We start from the raw sequence: 16,494 nt of genomic DNA, 5'->3' as shown, positions 1-16,494 counted from the left end.
AATAATAAATTAAAGATGTTGAAGTAATTATTTCATATTTTTAAACTTATTTTTATTGATATTTAAGGTGACATTTTGCCCTTGTCTCTTAATACCCCGGCCTCCCCTAACTCATTCCTTCTCGTCAGAGTTAACTTGCTGGAAAATGTTACTGTCTCCTTTTTTTGCTAGAACTGTGTTCCCCTTAGGGTAGAGGAAAAAAGCAGATTTATCTCCTAGTAAATTTCTTCTTGGATCAGATAGAACATCTTCCAGCTTATTTTTCCTCCAAATACTAGTACACTTCCCCAAACCACCCACACTCTCCCATAGTGAACAAAGAAGAACCGAATGTCAACACCAGTGTTGTATTTCTTACGCCTCAAAAAGTAAAGACAGGAACATGAAGACTTCACTTGTATCCATGAAACCTTAGTCAAGACAGATACATGGTTTGAGCCTTATTCGAGGGTGACCGTTAACAGTGAAAATGTTAGATTTTATACCCAAAATTAAAGGTAGGTTTACTCTTTTGCATGACCAGGTTTTCTAGAACTGCAGTTTTACCTGGTTTTTTTCATACGCATGTATATATTGGATACTATTCCACTTTGTTATATAACTGTATTTAAAAATTGAAACTTCAAATATGTATTTTCATGGTATGTACACCTAATCTCACCACTTTTTAATTCATTCTTAATGTTCTCTCAGTTAAGAAGGTTTAAAATACTTTTAATTATGAAGCATTGTAGATACTTGCTCTAAAATGATGTCAGTTGGAAGAAGTATAAGAAATGCTTTGTTTAAGTCTACTTTTGTGCATTGTTAGACTGAATAACTGTCAGAATCCTATTACTATGTGTTCATGTTAACTAAAATACACAATAGTTATGATTTTGGTATCATTGTTTCAGCTGGGTATCATTTATTTATAAGTAGGACCATTAATGCATCCTTTTTCTCAATACTTTTACCAAAATTCATCTTAGATGAACAACTGTGGTTGTTCAAAGGCTAGGTACTTTGTTTTAACTCTTTTGGTTGAAATACTTACTTTTTGTGATATTTATGATAGATTTTAAAATGCATAATATTTAGCCAACAATAAATGTAATTGTTGAAAAAAAAAACTTGGAAATTTTTCAGGTCATGTGATTGGCCACCCTGTTTTTTTTTTTAATCTTGTTCACTGTTTTGGTTAAGGAATAACAGTTCCCTGTCTCTTGGGTTATGAAGCTGAACCATGATGACCAACTGAATATTACAATACTGACCTGCTTAAAGAGGACTTTCTAATGTCTATACACCTTAGGTACCTTAAATTAACATTCTGTAACTAATAATATGTATGGAGTAATTCATGGTATGTGAAATTGTGTTAAAGGGTTTGGCCAGACAGGAGGTAGCAATATGGGCCAGATGTCTGAGCAACGCAAGGACGACAAGGGTAACGACCTACCCCCGCTTCCACCAGGCCCAGCACCACCGACCAGCATTGCCAACTACCCTACTAGCCCCCCGCCACCGGGCACTGTGCCTATTGAAGACCACACACTGTTCTTCAACCAGCCACCAAACTGCAGTACGTTGGATGTCTAGTTTTCTATTGGAATATGTGTGTGTTTTCTGGCTAAATATTTTTATTTTACATGAAATATGTCCAAATTATTTTTTATTTTTAGTGAATTAAATGTGAAATATGTATCACATGTCAGTTCACTCCCTTGTAGCCAATATATGTAGTGAGGTTTTGTAAATGTAATTCATTTATAAATTAATTTTTTTTGTAGCTAGTAATTTAAATTTGTTTTAGATTATGGTCCTATCAAGTTTAATCTCCCTGGCAAGAAGACAGGGCTGGGGTTCAATTCGTTCAACAACTCAGGGGGTGGCAAGAAGCGCAGGAAGAGGAACAAGAACAACCAGTTCAGCAACATATCCTTCAGCTCGGGATCTCCCGGAGCGATGTACCCCCACCCACCGCCGCTGCCCGCGGAGGCCCCGCCGCTCCCCCCCCTGCCGCAGGAGCCGCTGCCCCCTCCCCCGCCGGAGGACGGCAGCGAGGAGGTGTGCGAGAGGCTGGCGAACCTGGGGGAGGGGCAGGACGCCGCCTCTCAGCCGGAGCTCCCGCCCGCCCAGCAGCCGGCCCCCGTGCCCGCCGCGGTGGCTGCCCCGACCCAGCCCAACAACGACTGGCCAGAGTCCCTGCAGTGAGTATCGCACGTGACTGCACGTGTTGTGAAGATATGGACAATGTTTTACCCTTTAATACAATTCTCTGCTTCGTTTTGATTATAAATTCTATCTGGAAAGGAATTTTTTTTAATATTCTTAAGTTTTATTACAACTTAATTTCAATTACGTATATATATATAGGATATTTATTAGTGAGATAAAAAAAGAAAATTTAAGGGGTATGAAAGAGGAATGGGATTTGACTAATTATTCATGCATAGACATAATACATGTGTGTGCACTAGCTCATGCACACACAGGTACAGTTTGAGTTGTGCTGCAAGTGTTTGTGTTATCGGCAGGAACTATGTGGCTCGCTGTTATGCGAAATGTGTTGAGACTGTGGACAAGGACCAGGTAGAAATCATCTTGAAAGGCAAGATCACTCGGGCAGCTAATGATGGCTCTCTGTGGATCAAGAATTGGGACCAAGAGCCTCTTCCCAGGTACACATTCTTCACTTCTCCTTTCATTTCTCTACAGTGTGGTTTTCCTTCTTCCTATCCAAACACTTCTCTACTCAACCTTCTCTTTTTTCTCCTCCCTAAAACATGTCTTTCTGCAGGCTTGGGTTTGTAAATCTCTTTCTTTTCTTCTTCTCTTGTGGTATTTCTATAACTTATGTTTTCCTTTGTGATTATGGGATCTTTATTGTGCTCTCTTGCAAATCTGCCAGTATACATCAATGTTGTCAATTTTAAACAACTTCCTACTTGGTTCAGCCTGATTGTTTGTGGTTTTGACTGTATTTTCATTTCAAGAATGTTGTTATAGGACTGTATGTGGTCAAGGGAAAATGTTTTTGCGACGAACCGGCTGTTACGTGTATGTGGTTGTTAACTGTGGACGTTGAGGTGTAGTGATTAACACGAGGCTGGGGTGGGTGCGGTTCTAGCCTGCATAGCGAGAGAAAGTTCATAGAGATCAAGAAGAAAGAGGCGCCAGCCCTGGCCCCGCCCAGACACCAGCAAGGAGCGACTCAGGGGCCCAGGAAGGGCGGACTGTCGTCCACCCTGAGCTCGCGGCTGGGTGCCCGGAACAGCGGCGGAGGTGGCCGGGGCAGGCGGTCCCGGTCAAGGTCACGCTCTCGCTCGCCGGCGTTCCGTCGCAGGAACCGCTCCCGCTCCAGTGACGGTTCCCGCAGCCCCGTCAGGCACCGCAAGGCCAAGAGGTGCGTGCTGAGAGAATTTCATTTTTCTTCAAATAATTTTTTTTGGGGTCCTCTGAAAACAGCCTGTTATGTTTCTTTATGTTATTGGTCACTGCAATGGATTTAAGAAATATAATGTCAAACTTGTCAGTTTTCACCCCTTAAAAATAATTAAGACTACTGTGACAGAGTTAGAAAACTTAAATAATGTTTTTTTTATTCAGTAGTGGAGATACTGACAAGTCTATAACAGTCTTAGCCAACTTTTTATTTAATGTTGCGTTGTTTGAACATCAGTATACTATTATTAGTTCAAATATTGAGAATAATTAGGATTTTCTAACTACAGTAGAACCTCGTTTTCCCGTAGTTAACGTATTTTTTTATTTGCACCATCATTTCCCCTATAGTATTAATGCATTATTTTCCCGCTATATGCGGAAGCATTTCCCGTATTTTACGTTGCAACAGCGCAGCATATGTGAGAATACCTTCAGAAAGAACACTATAAAATAAAGTGAATATTATTATGATTAGAACATATTTATAATACGTCCATGCACGTACTCGCGACACCTTCATTTGCCATTGTAAACAACCTTCACTTCGAAATTTTATTCTGTGCCACGGTAAACTATACGGCCATACGTCAAAATATTCTGTAATATGTGGAAACAATAGATAAAGTTAAAACAAAATGTGCCATACGTTTAGATATGTATACATAAATTTATATATGCACTTTAAATTAAAAGTTATAGACGCGATTACTGAGCGTGTACTGAAATTATTTAAAGAAAATTAATTCCAGCAAAAATGGCATCTTCGTGTGTGTGTGGTCAAGCTCGTTTCACTTCAATGGTTAGTTGAAGGTAAGTTATTCTTGGCGACTTAATATTAGTGATTTAAAATTATAAAATGGCCGTTTGTGCTAGCAATATAAATAAAATTCGTAAATAATTTATAAAAATATAAATGGTATTTTATATTTTAATAAATGATTTTGTGTTAACAAATGCCCAAAAAAAACGTTTCTGGAAGCAGTTGGCATTAGTGAATTCCGAACATGGCAACGTTAGTGCTACGTTTTTTTTCCAATTAATAACAAGTGTTGGGTTAGTTTTATTTAAATATTTGCCCAAAATCTGAAATAAATAATTTGCTAGTGCGGGAGTATTCATGATGTCCGAAAAAAAGTGTAGGAAAAACTCTCACAATAAAAGAAAAACTGGACATTTTGAGACGCTATGATGCGCACGTGGGTACCCAAGTTTCTCTTGCTAACGAACTTAAGATTTCGTGTTCAACACTGAACACGATTTTGAAAAACCGCAAGACAGTGGAAGAAAATTCTGTTAAATGTGGGGCAGCGACCGCGAATAAGCGAAGGTATGTATGGACATCAACTTACGAGAAGCTGGAAGAGATTTTGAAAAAGTGGTTTACTGAAGCACGATCTGCAAACATTCCCGTCAGTGGTGTTTTACTTCGTGAGAAAGCACGGCAAAAAGCTGATAGGTAAGGAGTCAAAGATTTCACTGCATCTAACGGCTGGATTTGCAGATTCAAAGAAAGAAATAATGTTGTGTTCAGTACAATCTGTGGCGAAAGTTAAAGTGTGAACACTCAAACTGTTGAAACCTGGAAAACTGAGCAGTTATGTCATCATCTCTTGGACTACGCATCAAAGGATGTATTTAATGCAGACGAAACTGGACTGTTCTATGGTGTGATGCCAAGCAAAACGCTCAGTTTTAAAGGATAACGCTGCCATGGGAAAAAAACAGTAAATTACGACTTACCGTTCTTGCGACAAATGCAGACGGCAGTGAAAAGCTGCCACCATTTGTAATTGGTAAAAGTAAGAATCCCAGATGTTTTAGGAACATAAAAACACTGCCCACAAAGTATTCATCTAACTTGAAGGCTTGGATGACTAGTAGCATTTTTGAGTCAGCTACATGCACTGGATGCGAAAATGGGAAGCCAAAACCGTAAAACAGTCCTTTTTATTGACCAGTGTTCAGCACATCCGCAACACATAGAGCTGAGGAACATAAAGTTGGTCTTTTTTCCTGCTAACTGCACCAGCCACCTGCAGCCTTTAGACTTAGGCATTATTCATGTGTTCAAGGTAAACTACAGGAAAAGATTGGTGCAGAAAGCTCTGTGCAGGCTGGAATCTGGAAAAGACCCCACCACCTTGAAATTCAATGTTCTTGATGCACTTCATAATATTGCTTATTCGTGGAACAAGGTGCAGCCAGAAACTATAGCTAACTGTTTCAAGAAAGCTGGATTCTTTTCTTCTGGTGTAACTGCTGTTGAAGAGTTATCCAGTAATGATCAACTTGATGAAGAAGTGGCAAAACTGCAAGCTGGTGTGTCATTTAGTGACTTTGTAGAAGTAGACAGTGATGTAACAACAGAAATTGAAGACTTAAATGACATCGTCGACAACCATCTGACAGAAAATGCTTCTGTTGACTGTCAAGACAGCGAAGAAGACGAAGATAGTGAAGAACCTATTCCAACGCAGGCAGAAGCAATTCAGGTGGTGTATACCATAAAAAAATTTGTCTAGTTTCAATAATGCTGAAGACCTTATTCCGACCCTGCACAAACTTGAGGTGGACATTGAGCACTTGTGCAGACTCCGTTCAAAACAATTGCATATTTCTGATTTCTTCAAAAAGCTTTAAGTAATATTGATTGTATTTGACTAAGTGTGATATTGAAGGTAATTATTGTATAGTAACAATTTTTATTAACAATTTTGTTTAAAGTGCTGTTAAGGTTGTTTTTGTTTTACTGTCTGAGATAATGAAGTGCTTATTATTGTGTAAAAATTGATAATATGTAACATTTGACTTTGTAACTTGATAATATGTAACATTTGACTTTGTTTAGTGCATACTATCTGCTTATAATGGTATTTATAACGGTTAAATATTAATTTGAAAAAATTTTAGCATTTCCCACTTTTTATATATTCCTGCATTTTACATATATTTTTTCGGGTCCCTTGAAATATGTAAAAAAGAGGATCTACTGTAGTTATTTGCCTTTATATTTTTTTTGCTTTTTCATTGACAATATTTTTTGTAGATGATACAGACAATATTAAATTAAAAGTTTGTTAGACCTTTGTTAGTATTTTCTTCTTTGTTCATGCCTTTCTTTTTAAGCACCTGATTTATGGCCTATTTCATAATTTCCAGGAAAAAATAAATCATTGAATTTTATGTGACCTGCATGATTTAATAATAAATAATATATAATAAAGTGGCATGTAGCATGTCTGCTGTTATCTATTTAAACCACAAAAAAAAAAAACTTAGTCTTACTGTGTATTTAATGTCACAAAATAAATTATTTAGGCCATCCCAATCATTATCTGTTTTTTCAGCGATACACACCACAGTTTTTGTGCATGAGGTTTGGATCTTTGTACTTAAAAGTCATTAAATTAATATTCCAAGCATACTGGATCAAAAAATTTATAACACTATTATTCTTTACCAGCTGTACATGTAACAGTTGCAACACACTAAAACTGAATGATAAAAGTTGACAAACCACAGAACGTAAATTTAAATAATTGGAATTACTGGCTGTAACATTAGCTGTAAATTATCTTGAAGTGATGTCCCCTCACTCCCACCATCCGTAGCAACTGGTAGCTCTTCATTGTCTATCAGCCCTTTGACATTCCACTGCCAAGCGATAACCAAGTAGTTTCTTCTCCTCATTTAAGGTGAAACTAAATATGCTATAGATATAATTTTTTTGTGTCTCCGTGCAGTCTGTTACTGTATATTTTGTCAATGTGGAATTGATGTGTAAAGATACCATGGTCATGACTGTTAATATGGTCAGCATGCATTGCATAAGATTTTCAGACACATCATTTTTGTCCTGCTGTTAGGGTAAAATCAGTCTTGAAATGGAGCAGGGCCTCAAGATTTCCCCTCACCTTTATCCCCCTTCCCACAGACCCTACCTATCCATCTAGAAGTCTTAACTGCAGCCGGCAATGATTATCTTGGCAGCTCAGGCGATTATATTTTCCAGCAGGTTGACAAAAAGATGGCTTCGCAGTGCAAAAAAAAGTTTGTTTCTTAACATGTTCATGACAAACGATACAGTTGTGCCGTGTTTATGCTCGTTTTGGTGATAATGGGTGGTCTGATCCAACACGCTTTTCTGGGTATCTTTTCTGTTAGAAAGATGTCTATTAAAATAAATTAATATTTAAGTTTGAAAAATCGTCAATTTTGTGCCGGAGACGACTAAACACGGGCTTGGTTTGAAAAATTGCATATGTGGATTTATAGGGGTGAGGGGTGAATCGGTTGGTCCAAAATGTTTATTATGACCCTCCTCTATTACAACCCTATTCCCGGCAACCGTGAGGGGTTATAACAGTGGAGTTTTGTTGTAAATCGCTTCCTATTAGTACAGTCAAGTCTCATTAATACGAACCCGTGTAATAAGAAGTTCCCCTTTATATGATATATGGTTGCGATTACGCGTGTGCGACGATTCTGTGATAAAACACGGTAAATAAAATAATTATGTTGTATTTGAAACAAATATCTTTGAAATTATTCAAAAATAGCTTCTCATTATCTATTCCACTTTTATTAACACAATTGACAAAATGAGAAATGAACTTCAATTACTTGGAATATAAAGTTATTTTGTGTTTAATATTACCAATGTTTAATTTGGAACATTTAACTGGCTGCATGTATAACTTACTACAAAAAAACAGTATATCAACCATATTCCCAGAGGACACATAGTTAAACAGTTAAAATAAATACCATAAACATTTAAGTCCCAAAATTGTGTTCCATTGGTTGTATTGCATGAAACAATATTCATGCTATAATGTTATAATAATATTGCCATTTACAAGTTACAACGTGGCAAAACATCAAGCATTCTTAAACTTCAATGTTACTTGAGATTGTATTTGAATCAAAGATAAATGTAAATTCAACACAAATTACTAGCCAAGTGAGAGAACAAAATAGAGAATTTATCCCAGTTATACCTCTGGGTATATACTAAATCATGAACACAAAAATAAATCAAATACCCTCTTTTATTGCATACTAATCGTCGCACCCATATTTTAGGCCGTCAAAATTGGAATAAAAAAACTTCTCGCGTAAACGTCGAATGATGTTTTTGGCCCGCTATTAGATGCAAAGCGCTTTGTGTAAGTATCTTTTCCGTATAAAACAATGTATTTTAAAGTAGAAATCTAATATTTATTTGGACATTACCACTTACTTATTTAATTAACGGATATACGAAGTTGTCTGATGTGTAAATTTTCTTATAAAGACGTTTTTAAATGTTATTTCCTTTATCTTATCGTCTGCGTCGCTGCGGTGTACCGGTGTAGGAATCTTTTCCATATAAAACGATGTATTTTAAAGTATACATCTAATATTTATTCGGACATTACCACATACTTATTTAATTAACGGAAATACGAGGTTGCAGAGCTGCCGACCATTACGGATTTAACACCGAATTACGGAGCATCGCTGGTTTATTACGGAAACGAGGCTTTGTGCTGCATGGAAACTGAGAAAATTCCGTTTCTGCTGTGCGTATTTCGTGAACGCCGTTTGAATACATCGCTTGGTGGAACTAGTAAGTGTGCGCATGTACTGTCGAAATAAGTTGATTAATTCTCGTGTTTTGAAATAATAATGGGATGGTATTACGTCCGTTGTACGATACAACTAGTAGGTACATATTCTCGGACTTATGGTTTGAAGGCTACTTACATCACGATGATTTTTGTACGGTACTTTGGCTAACCTGTGTTGTTTTAATTTATTTCTTTAAAGCCATTTTTTTCATCATAGTGTTTTTGTTGTGTCTACAGACGTGAAATCTTTTTATGTTTTTCGATAGTGTTGTGTTCTTCAGTGCCGGTTTTAGAAATGACGCGTGACAGAACAATTTGTACCTGGGAAAAAAACACACAATTATTCAGAACTTTCGACTTAAAAATTTAAAGAATGGCCATGCTTGTCTTCAATTGTTAAGAACGCCATGCGTTTTGTAATGTATGCACGTGCAACTTTTCGATTGCACATGGTGGAAGGGATTACTAGACGGCATATTGTATCAAAGAAACATGCGGGTCATTTTATAGCCATGATGAGCAATAAATCTATATTGTCGTTTTTTCGCTACATCTGAAGAAACGAAAGTAACGAACGCAGAGTTATTATTTACAAGTCCTTGTATTTGTCTTTGGTTGTTTGTTTACATGACAGTTCTTATCCAACCAGAATAAAAGAAACAAATAAAAAAACAGTAGTTCTGAAGTTTAACTTTGTATACTTTGAATTGAAGATTCAAAATTTCCAGTAAAATTATTGACATTTCTTACATATTCAGATGATTGTATTGTTTAAAAAGTTTTTTTTTTTTTTTTTAGATTCATTAATTTGCATTGTATTCATATACATAGGCCTATATTTTTCATTTTTTACATATTATTGTCTTTGTTTTATCTTGTGAGTGTGTCATAATGCCCCAGGAAAAAAATTATCGTGCATGATTTACGCGTACTTTTTTCATATAATTGTCATTACTGATGGGTGTGATTTGACGTTGGCAGCTCTGAAGTTGTCTGACGTGTATATTTTCTTTTAAAGAAGTTTTAAATGTTATAATCTTTATCTGGTCGCCGCGGTGTACTGTTTATAAACATGTAGCCAGCGCTAGTTGACATCATTTGTGTTTGGTTATGTTGCTGTCCGTATAGAGTGCGCGCATGTAGTCGAATATCAATATCTCGCCGATTGCATGCTTTGCGCGCTCTCTGTCAGGTGCCGAGTCAACTACATTTGACGGCCTGCACTCTTTCGTGGCAAGCGTGTACTACGACAGTTACGCGCTAGTTCACGTCATAGATTCAAGTGGCTTGCGTTCGGGTCACAGATTTTTTTATTTTTATTTAAAGTTGAAGAAAGGTTTTTGTTGCATGAATTATTAATTTTAATTGTTTTGCGTGCTCTTTTAAACTTAACTTTTTAAATAAACGTACTTGCCATTAGTTGGTTAGGTTTTCATGAATAACTTTACCTAACAAAAAATTTTTTTTCAGCATAATCGTCGCACCCCAAATTTTATTTTAGAATAAAAAGTATGACGATTATGCGAGATAACACGGTAATGTACAAAAACAATTGCAAATTGAAATCGCAATAAAACTCGAACAACTGCACACTAAGATATTATTACCATAAACATATCCAATCTACAATGGTACGTACATACTGTAGCAGAGAAATTTATATACCCATCATATTTTGTTTTTTTTATAAGTCCTTCCATTGGTTTTGATACTGCTGATTGTATCAATCAAACATTAGTGCCTTTCCTCATTTCATGTTACTTTGAAGTATCGACACTATATGATGGATGATTTTCTAGACGAACAATGTTTAACTGTCTTAAATTCACTTAACTGGATACAGCCTGTAGGATTCTTTGTTAAATTCATGCAGGGTGGCCACTCACCGGGAAAACCGGAATTTATCAGGGAAATCATGTTGATCAGGAATTATCAGGGAAATGTCAGGGAATTTTTTTAATAACCGGGAATTTTTTGTGTCATCTATATTTCCGCAGAGCTGCCAACCATTACGGATTTTTCGTAATTATTACAGATTTAACACTGAATTACGGAACATCGCTGGTTTATAACGGAAACGAGGCTTTGTGCTGCTGGGTAACGGGAAAAAATTCCGTTTCTGGTGTGCGTATTTCGTGAACGCAGTTTGAATACATCACGTGGTTGCGCACATAACGGAACTAATAAATGTGCGCCTGTACTGTCGAAATAAGTAGATTAATTCTTGTGTTTTGTAATAGAAATGGTACGGTATTACGTCCGTTGTACGATACAACTAGTACATATTCTCGGACTTTTTGTTTGTTAGCTACTTACATCACGATAATTTTTGTACGGTACTTTGGCTAACCTGTGTTGTATTAATTACTTTCTTGAAAGCCATTTTTTTCATCAAAGTGTTTTTGTCGTGTCTACAGATGTGAAACCATTTTATGTTGTTCGATAGTGTTGTGTTCTTCAGTGCCGGTTGTAGAAATGAAGCGTGTGACAGAACAATGTGTATCTGGGGCAAAAAAAAAAAGAACCTTATTCTTCAGAACTTTCGACCAAACTATTCAAAAGAATGGCCATGCTTTTCATCTTCAAATGTTTTGGAACGCCACGCATTTTGTAATGTATGCACGTGTAACTTTTCGATTGCACATGTTGGAAGGGATGACTGTAGACGGCATATTAAATCAAAGAAACATGCAGAACATTTTAAAGCCGTGGCGAGCAATAAATCTATATCGCCGTTTTTCGCTACATCTGAAGATACAAAAGTAACAAACGCAGAGTTATTGTTTTAAAGTTTTTTGGTAGAACACAATTTACCGATAGCAGTAGCCGATCATTCGGGTAATTTGTATAGAGCTATGTTTCCGGACTCAAAAATTGCACAGAAATACAGCTGTGCGAGAGCAAAAACATCTGCCTTAGTGGAGTATATGGCTGGTGAAACTAAATTGAAACTGTTGTATCTTTAGTAAGTGAACCATTTGCTTTAGCTACAGATGGGAGTACTGATTGTAATGCAGTGAAGATTTATCTATTAGTTGTTTCATTTTTAAATCAAACACAAGGTAAAATTTGCACTGTACTGTTATCCCTTGTTGAGAGTACTAAGACTAAGAATATTTCACAACTAGAAATGTTACACTTCAAAAATGAATGTAAGAACAGTTATCAAAAGTTGTGTGAAAAAATATTTGAGCGCTCGCCACTGAAATACCCCATTACTAGGGACAGGAAAAATTCGCGGGTTCAATGACCTGTAGGATGAACTCCTTAGTTCTGCGTACTCTCTGTCAAATGCCACCTACTGGCTGCTGTCTTGTGAGACGTCCCAACGTAGCAGCCTGAGATTCGATAAAGCTTTGGTCAGGTGTTTCTCATTGGCCCAGAGTCATCCAGGTGAGTAGTAGCCAATAGCAGAGGCAGCACTGAGATATAACTATGTATTTGTATTTTAGCCTATCGTGAAATGAATTTGCGAATTTTTCCGGTCTCTAGACATAAAACAAAACACAGACTGCAGGTCATTGAAAGGGACGCTATAATGTAAAGTGACATATTAAAAATGTATTATGTTATTTAACGAACTTCCGTATGTATATAATGAAGAAAATACAGCAGGGTGCTAAAATATGTGTAATCTCTTCCTATAATATTATATTTTTTCATCAAAAGTATGTTTTTTTTTTGTTATTGTAAATATCAGGGAAATTTTGAATTTTTAATCAGGGAAATCAGGGAAAAATCAGGGATTATTTTTGGTCACTGTGAGTGGCCACCATGTCATGATATAATCGACACAAAGCAAACATTTAGAAATATGGTTACCATTCACGTTTTTTAAGCAATATTATTTTCCAGCATAGTCTTGCCAAGTATCAAATTCACAAATCACTATTTTCAAATTCAAATTTTCATTAGTAACTGAATATACGGTTGTAAATCAAGTTCGTTGTGATATAAATTATTCTATAACTTAGCAGATTTCCATACAATGATGTCTTGCTTTACCAAAACGTAACTTAGCAGTTTTCTTCTATAGTAGCAGTTGGAATATTCAATGAATTTTATCAACTTGTTAATTGTTCCAAAAGTTGGAACTACAATGAAACATGACTCCCGTTCGTCAGCCTACCATCAACTAATGTTCCAAACTGTCGCTCCTGGATATCTCAATCAACAGTAGTAAACAATTTAACAATAAGATTACGTCTTACAAATCTTACATAATTATTAAAATATGTAAAAAAACTTAAATTTACACAAGATTTAACATGTAAAAAACATTGATCTCCACTCACCAGTACAAAATTAATCCTCTGAGCATTATTATGCATTGACATGATTTAATAAATTTATAATAAAAAAATTTAATATTTGGAGAAATACAAAAATATATTTCTATTGGTTGTCAATAACATATTGAAAATGTAAAGATACCAAGTATTGCTAAGAAGTTAAATTATAGTTTTAATCAAACAAATTCATAGATAAATTATAGTTTTAATCAAACAAATTCATAGAGGAAGAATGCAGAAATGTGAAGAATAGTTTGGGAGGAAAAAAAGTATTGAAACGCAAATAAATTTACAGCAACTATACCTTAGTCACAGGACTAAAGAAATAATATTCTTCACAGAACATTTCTAAGGTATTCAAATATTTATTTAACCCTAAAATTTTTTGTTCAATGACTTATATTATGATATAATAATTTCATATCAAAATAGAAAATGAATGTTTTGAACTTTTGATTGTTTATACTGCTGCAAAATATTTGCACAACTGTGAGAAGTGCATGATCGTGATCTTGGTAAGGTTATATTTTATTAAAAATTAATTAATTTACGTTATTGAAAATAAAATGCAACTTTTCTGTTTCATTAGGGTGGGTTTGTAATTTGTTATGCATTTCTTATTTTAGCAACAGCTCTTCTAGTAGTGATGAGAATTACAAACCATTGAGGGTAACCAAAAGCAGAGATGGGATTCGAGTGACGGACCGGCTGACTCTCAAGCCTCGCAACAAACAGAAGGGAAAAAACAAGCAAAACAAGGGGTGAGAATCGATTTGGTATTTTTTTAAAATATAAATTCCTTAAAGTTTTGTCTCACAAACCGTGTTGGTTATTTTGTTTTCTTGTTATTACTATTAATTGAAGGCTTTACCTGTAAGTTTATGACAGTAGATCTCTTGCATTTTATATTTTGTCTCAGAAAGATTTTCAACAAATATATTACAGTAAACTCTTGCAAATCCGTGGGTGTCAGGGTTTTATGACCTTCAAATTTTTGAAAACTTGGGATTTTTGAAAAATTGTAATTATAAATTTAAAAAAAATAAAACGAAATTCTAAAAGATAAAGATTGGTACAGTCAATGAACATGTACTACTACTACAGGGTGTCTACAGGTCACGGAAGTCACGGAAGTCACCAAAAAGTAACTAAAATGAAGCGCTGGTCACGGAAGTACCGAAAAAGTGGCGCAATTGTTGTGGAAGTCACGGATTAATGTTTATTTACCCGTCGTACGTAACGTTTCGATACAAATCGATAGTTTGCGGGTGTAGAAATCGACATATGCGCATCGATAGTCTCGCGGAAGCAGACGTTGATATCTTCTAATCGATAGTGCTTTCCTGTTTGCTGTTTCCTTTGTCTTCGAAACACGGATGTTTGGATTTGTACGTAGATTTGTAATGGCTGCCGACTTGTGTTGTGTAAAGTGGCGTGGATTTTACTAATTATAACGTCATGTAGTTGTAATTCTTGTGAATATAAAACCGGAAAGAAAACGTTTTCGTTTGTGTGCCAGTTAACTGAGTTTATAGTAAAAACGTTCCGTGCGTTATTTACCAGTAAATCGATGTGTGCTTTTCTAATTAATCGCCACTGCAACGTTTTAGCACGTGGTACTAAATATAGATCGGCCAAAATGTGTTTTCTGTAATTGGTGCAAAATATTTCTTGACTTTTATGTATCATGTGCTATTTAGGAACATGGAAGAGTTTGTTGTAACAAAAAGTTACAGTTAATTATTTACTTAAGTTCTGGAAATTCTGATTGACACGTCTTCACGTGTTTATTTATTTATATGTGTGAAATATAAAAGAAATGCCTGGAAAGTGCAGTTTCCAAGATCAGTGGTTCAAAATGCCTTGCGCAATAGAAGGAAATTGGACGTCTTGGCTTAGGCCTGTAGAAAAGTCACAATACAAAGCTTATTGCACTATTTGTAGAAGCGACTTTGGTATTTCCCATGGTGGTGTATACTTTGTTAAAGTTCATGAAAAGGGGAAAAAACATGTTCAGAAACTCCTGGAAATCTCTAAAGGTAAGCAAACATTACTGCAATTTTCTAAGAAAAATGATGCTCCATCTGTGTTGGCAACAGGCACTTCACCAATGAACACTGAAACACAGAATGACTGTTCTAGCGGAACAACTTAATAGTGATACTAAAAGAACTGAATGTGCAGGTACTTCTGGCATAGGCCTAGGCAATTTCATTTTGAAGGATGACGTAGCAAAGGCAGAAATTGTTTGGGCTTTAAATAAAGTAGTTACTCATGGGTCTTCACGTGGCTCAGGATCAAGTTCTGAACTGTTTCCGTACATGTTCCCCGATAATTTGATTGCAAAAAATTTCATGATGCAAAAGGACAAATTGTCCTATGTTATTACTTATGGTCTTGGACCTTATTTTCAAAGTAAACTTGTAGATGAAGTAAAAAATGCAAATTTTTTTGCTATTTCCCTCGATGAAAGTTTAAATAAAATTAGTCAGAAAGGTCAAATGGATCTGATTGTACGTTTCTGGGATGAAGATTGCAATGCAGTTGTGACCAAGTACCTGACATCAACATTTCTTCAACGAGCAACAGCAAAAGATTTGTTGGAAACTTTCACAACTACTATGGCCAATCTAGGTTTGCCCCTAAATCACATTTTGCAAGTATCTGTTGATGGGCCTAACGTGAACTTAAAGTTTTTACGTGACTTGCAAGACAGTATTGGTAACGAGCTGGATGGAAATGGAAAGCCTTTTGATACTGGAACATGCCCTTTACATGTTGTGCAAGGGGCTTATAAAACAGCACACACTACAGTAGGATGGAAAATACATGAATTTTTGCGATCTGTGTACTATCTGTTCAGGGATTTTCCGGTTAGAAGAGCTGAATACACTCTGAAGACTGCTTCTGAAGTTTTCCCACTCAAGTTCTTACAAGTTAAATGGGTTGAAAATTCAAGAGTACTTCAAAGAGCCATTGAGATGTTTCCATCACTTGTGAAATATGTCAGTGCAGTAGAGAAAAATCCCCCGAATTCTCAGTGTTAATGTAAGAGTGAAAGAAGCCTTGAAAGATAAGCTATTGTTTGCAAAGTTGGATTTTCTTCTATCAGTTTCATTGCAGCTAGAGCCTTTTCTAACGAAATTCCAGTCCAATGATGC

General features: G+C 35.9%; 1 protein-coding gene across 4 annotated transcripts in view; it reads left to right on the top strand.

The window, feature by feature from the left end:
* Positions 1 to 16,494, top strand: part of LOC134530470 (leukocyte receptor cluster member 8) — a 50,032-nt gene that overhangs the window by 13,672 nt on the left and 19,866 nt on the right. For 3 of the 4 annotated variants that reach the window (XM_063365301.1, XM_063365298.1, XM_063365300.1), the window contains exons 4-8: positions 1,367 to 1,564; positions 1,796 to 2,192; positions 2,520 to 2,663; positions 3,113 to 3,388; positions 13,960 to 14,094. In XM_063365301.1, the coding sequence (XP_063221371.1) occupies positions 1,367 to 1,564; positions 1,796 to 2,192; positions 2,520 to 2,663; positions 3,113 to 3,388; positions 13,960 to 14,094 (1,150 nt within the window). The remainder of the gene's footprint in view (positions 1 to 1,366; positions 1,565 to 1,795; positions 2,193 to 2,519; positions 2,664 to 3,112; positions 3,389 to 13,959; positions 14,095 to 16,494) is intronic. The other variant, XM_063365299.1, reaches the window with a different exon arrangement.

Source organism: Bacillus rossius, chromosome 3 (assembly GCF_032445375.1).
Source record: "Bacillus rossius redtenbacheri isolate Brsri chromosome 3, Brsri_v3, whole genome shotgun sequence".
NCBI lineage: Eukaryota > Metazoa > Arthropoda > Insecta > Phasmatodea > Bacillidae > Bacillus > Bacillus rossius.
The sequence above is the reverse complement of the archived record's forward strand: the minus strand, read 5'-3'. Positions and strand labels throughout refer to the sequence as shown.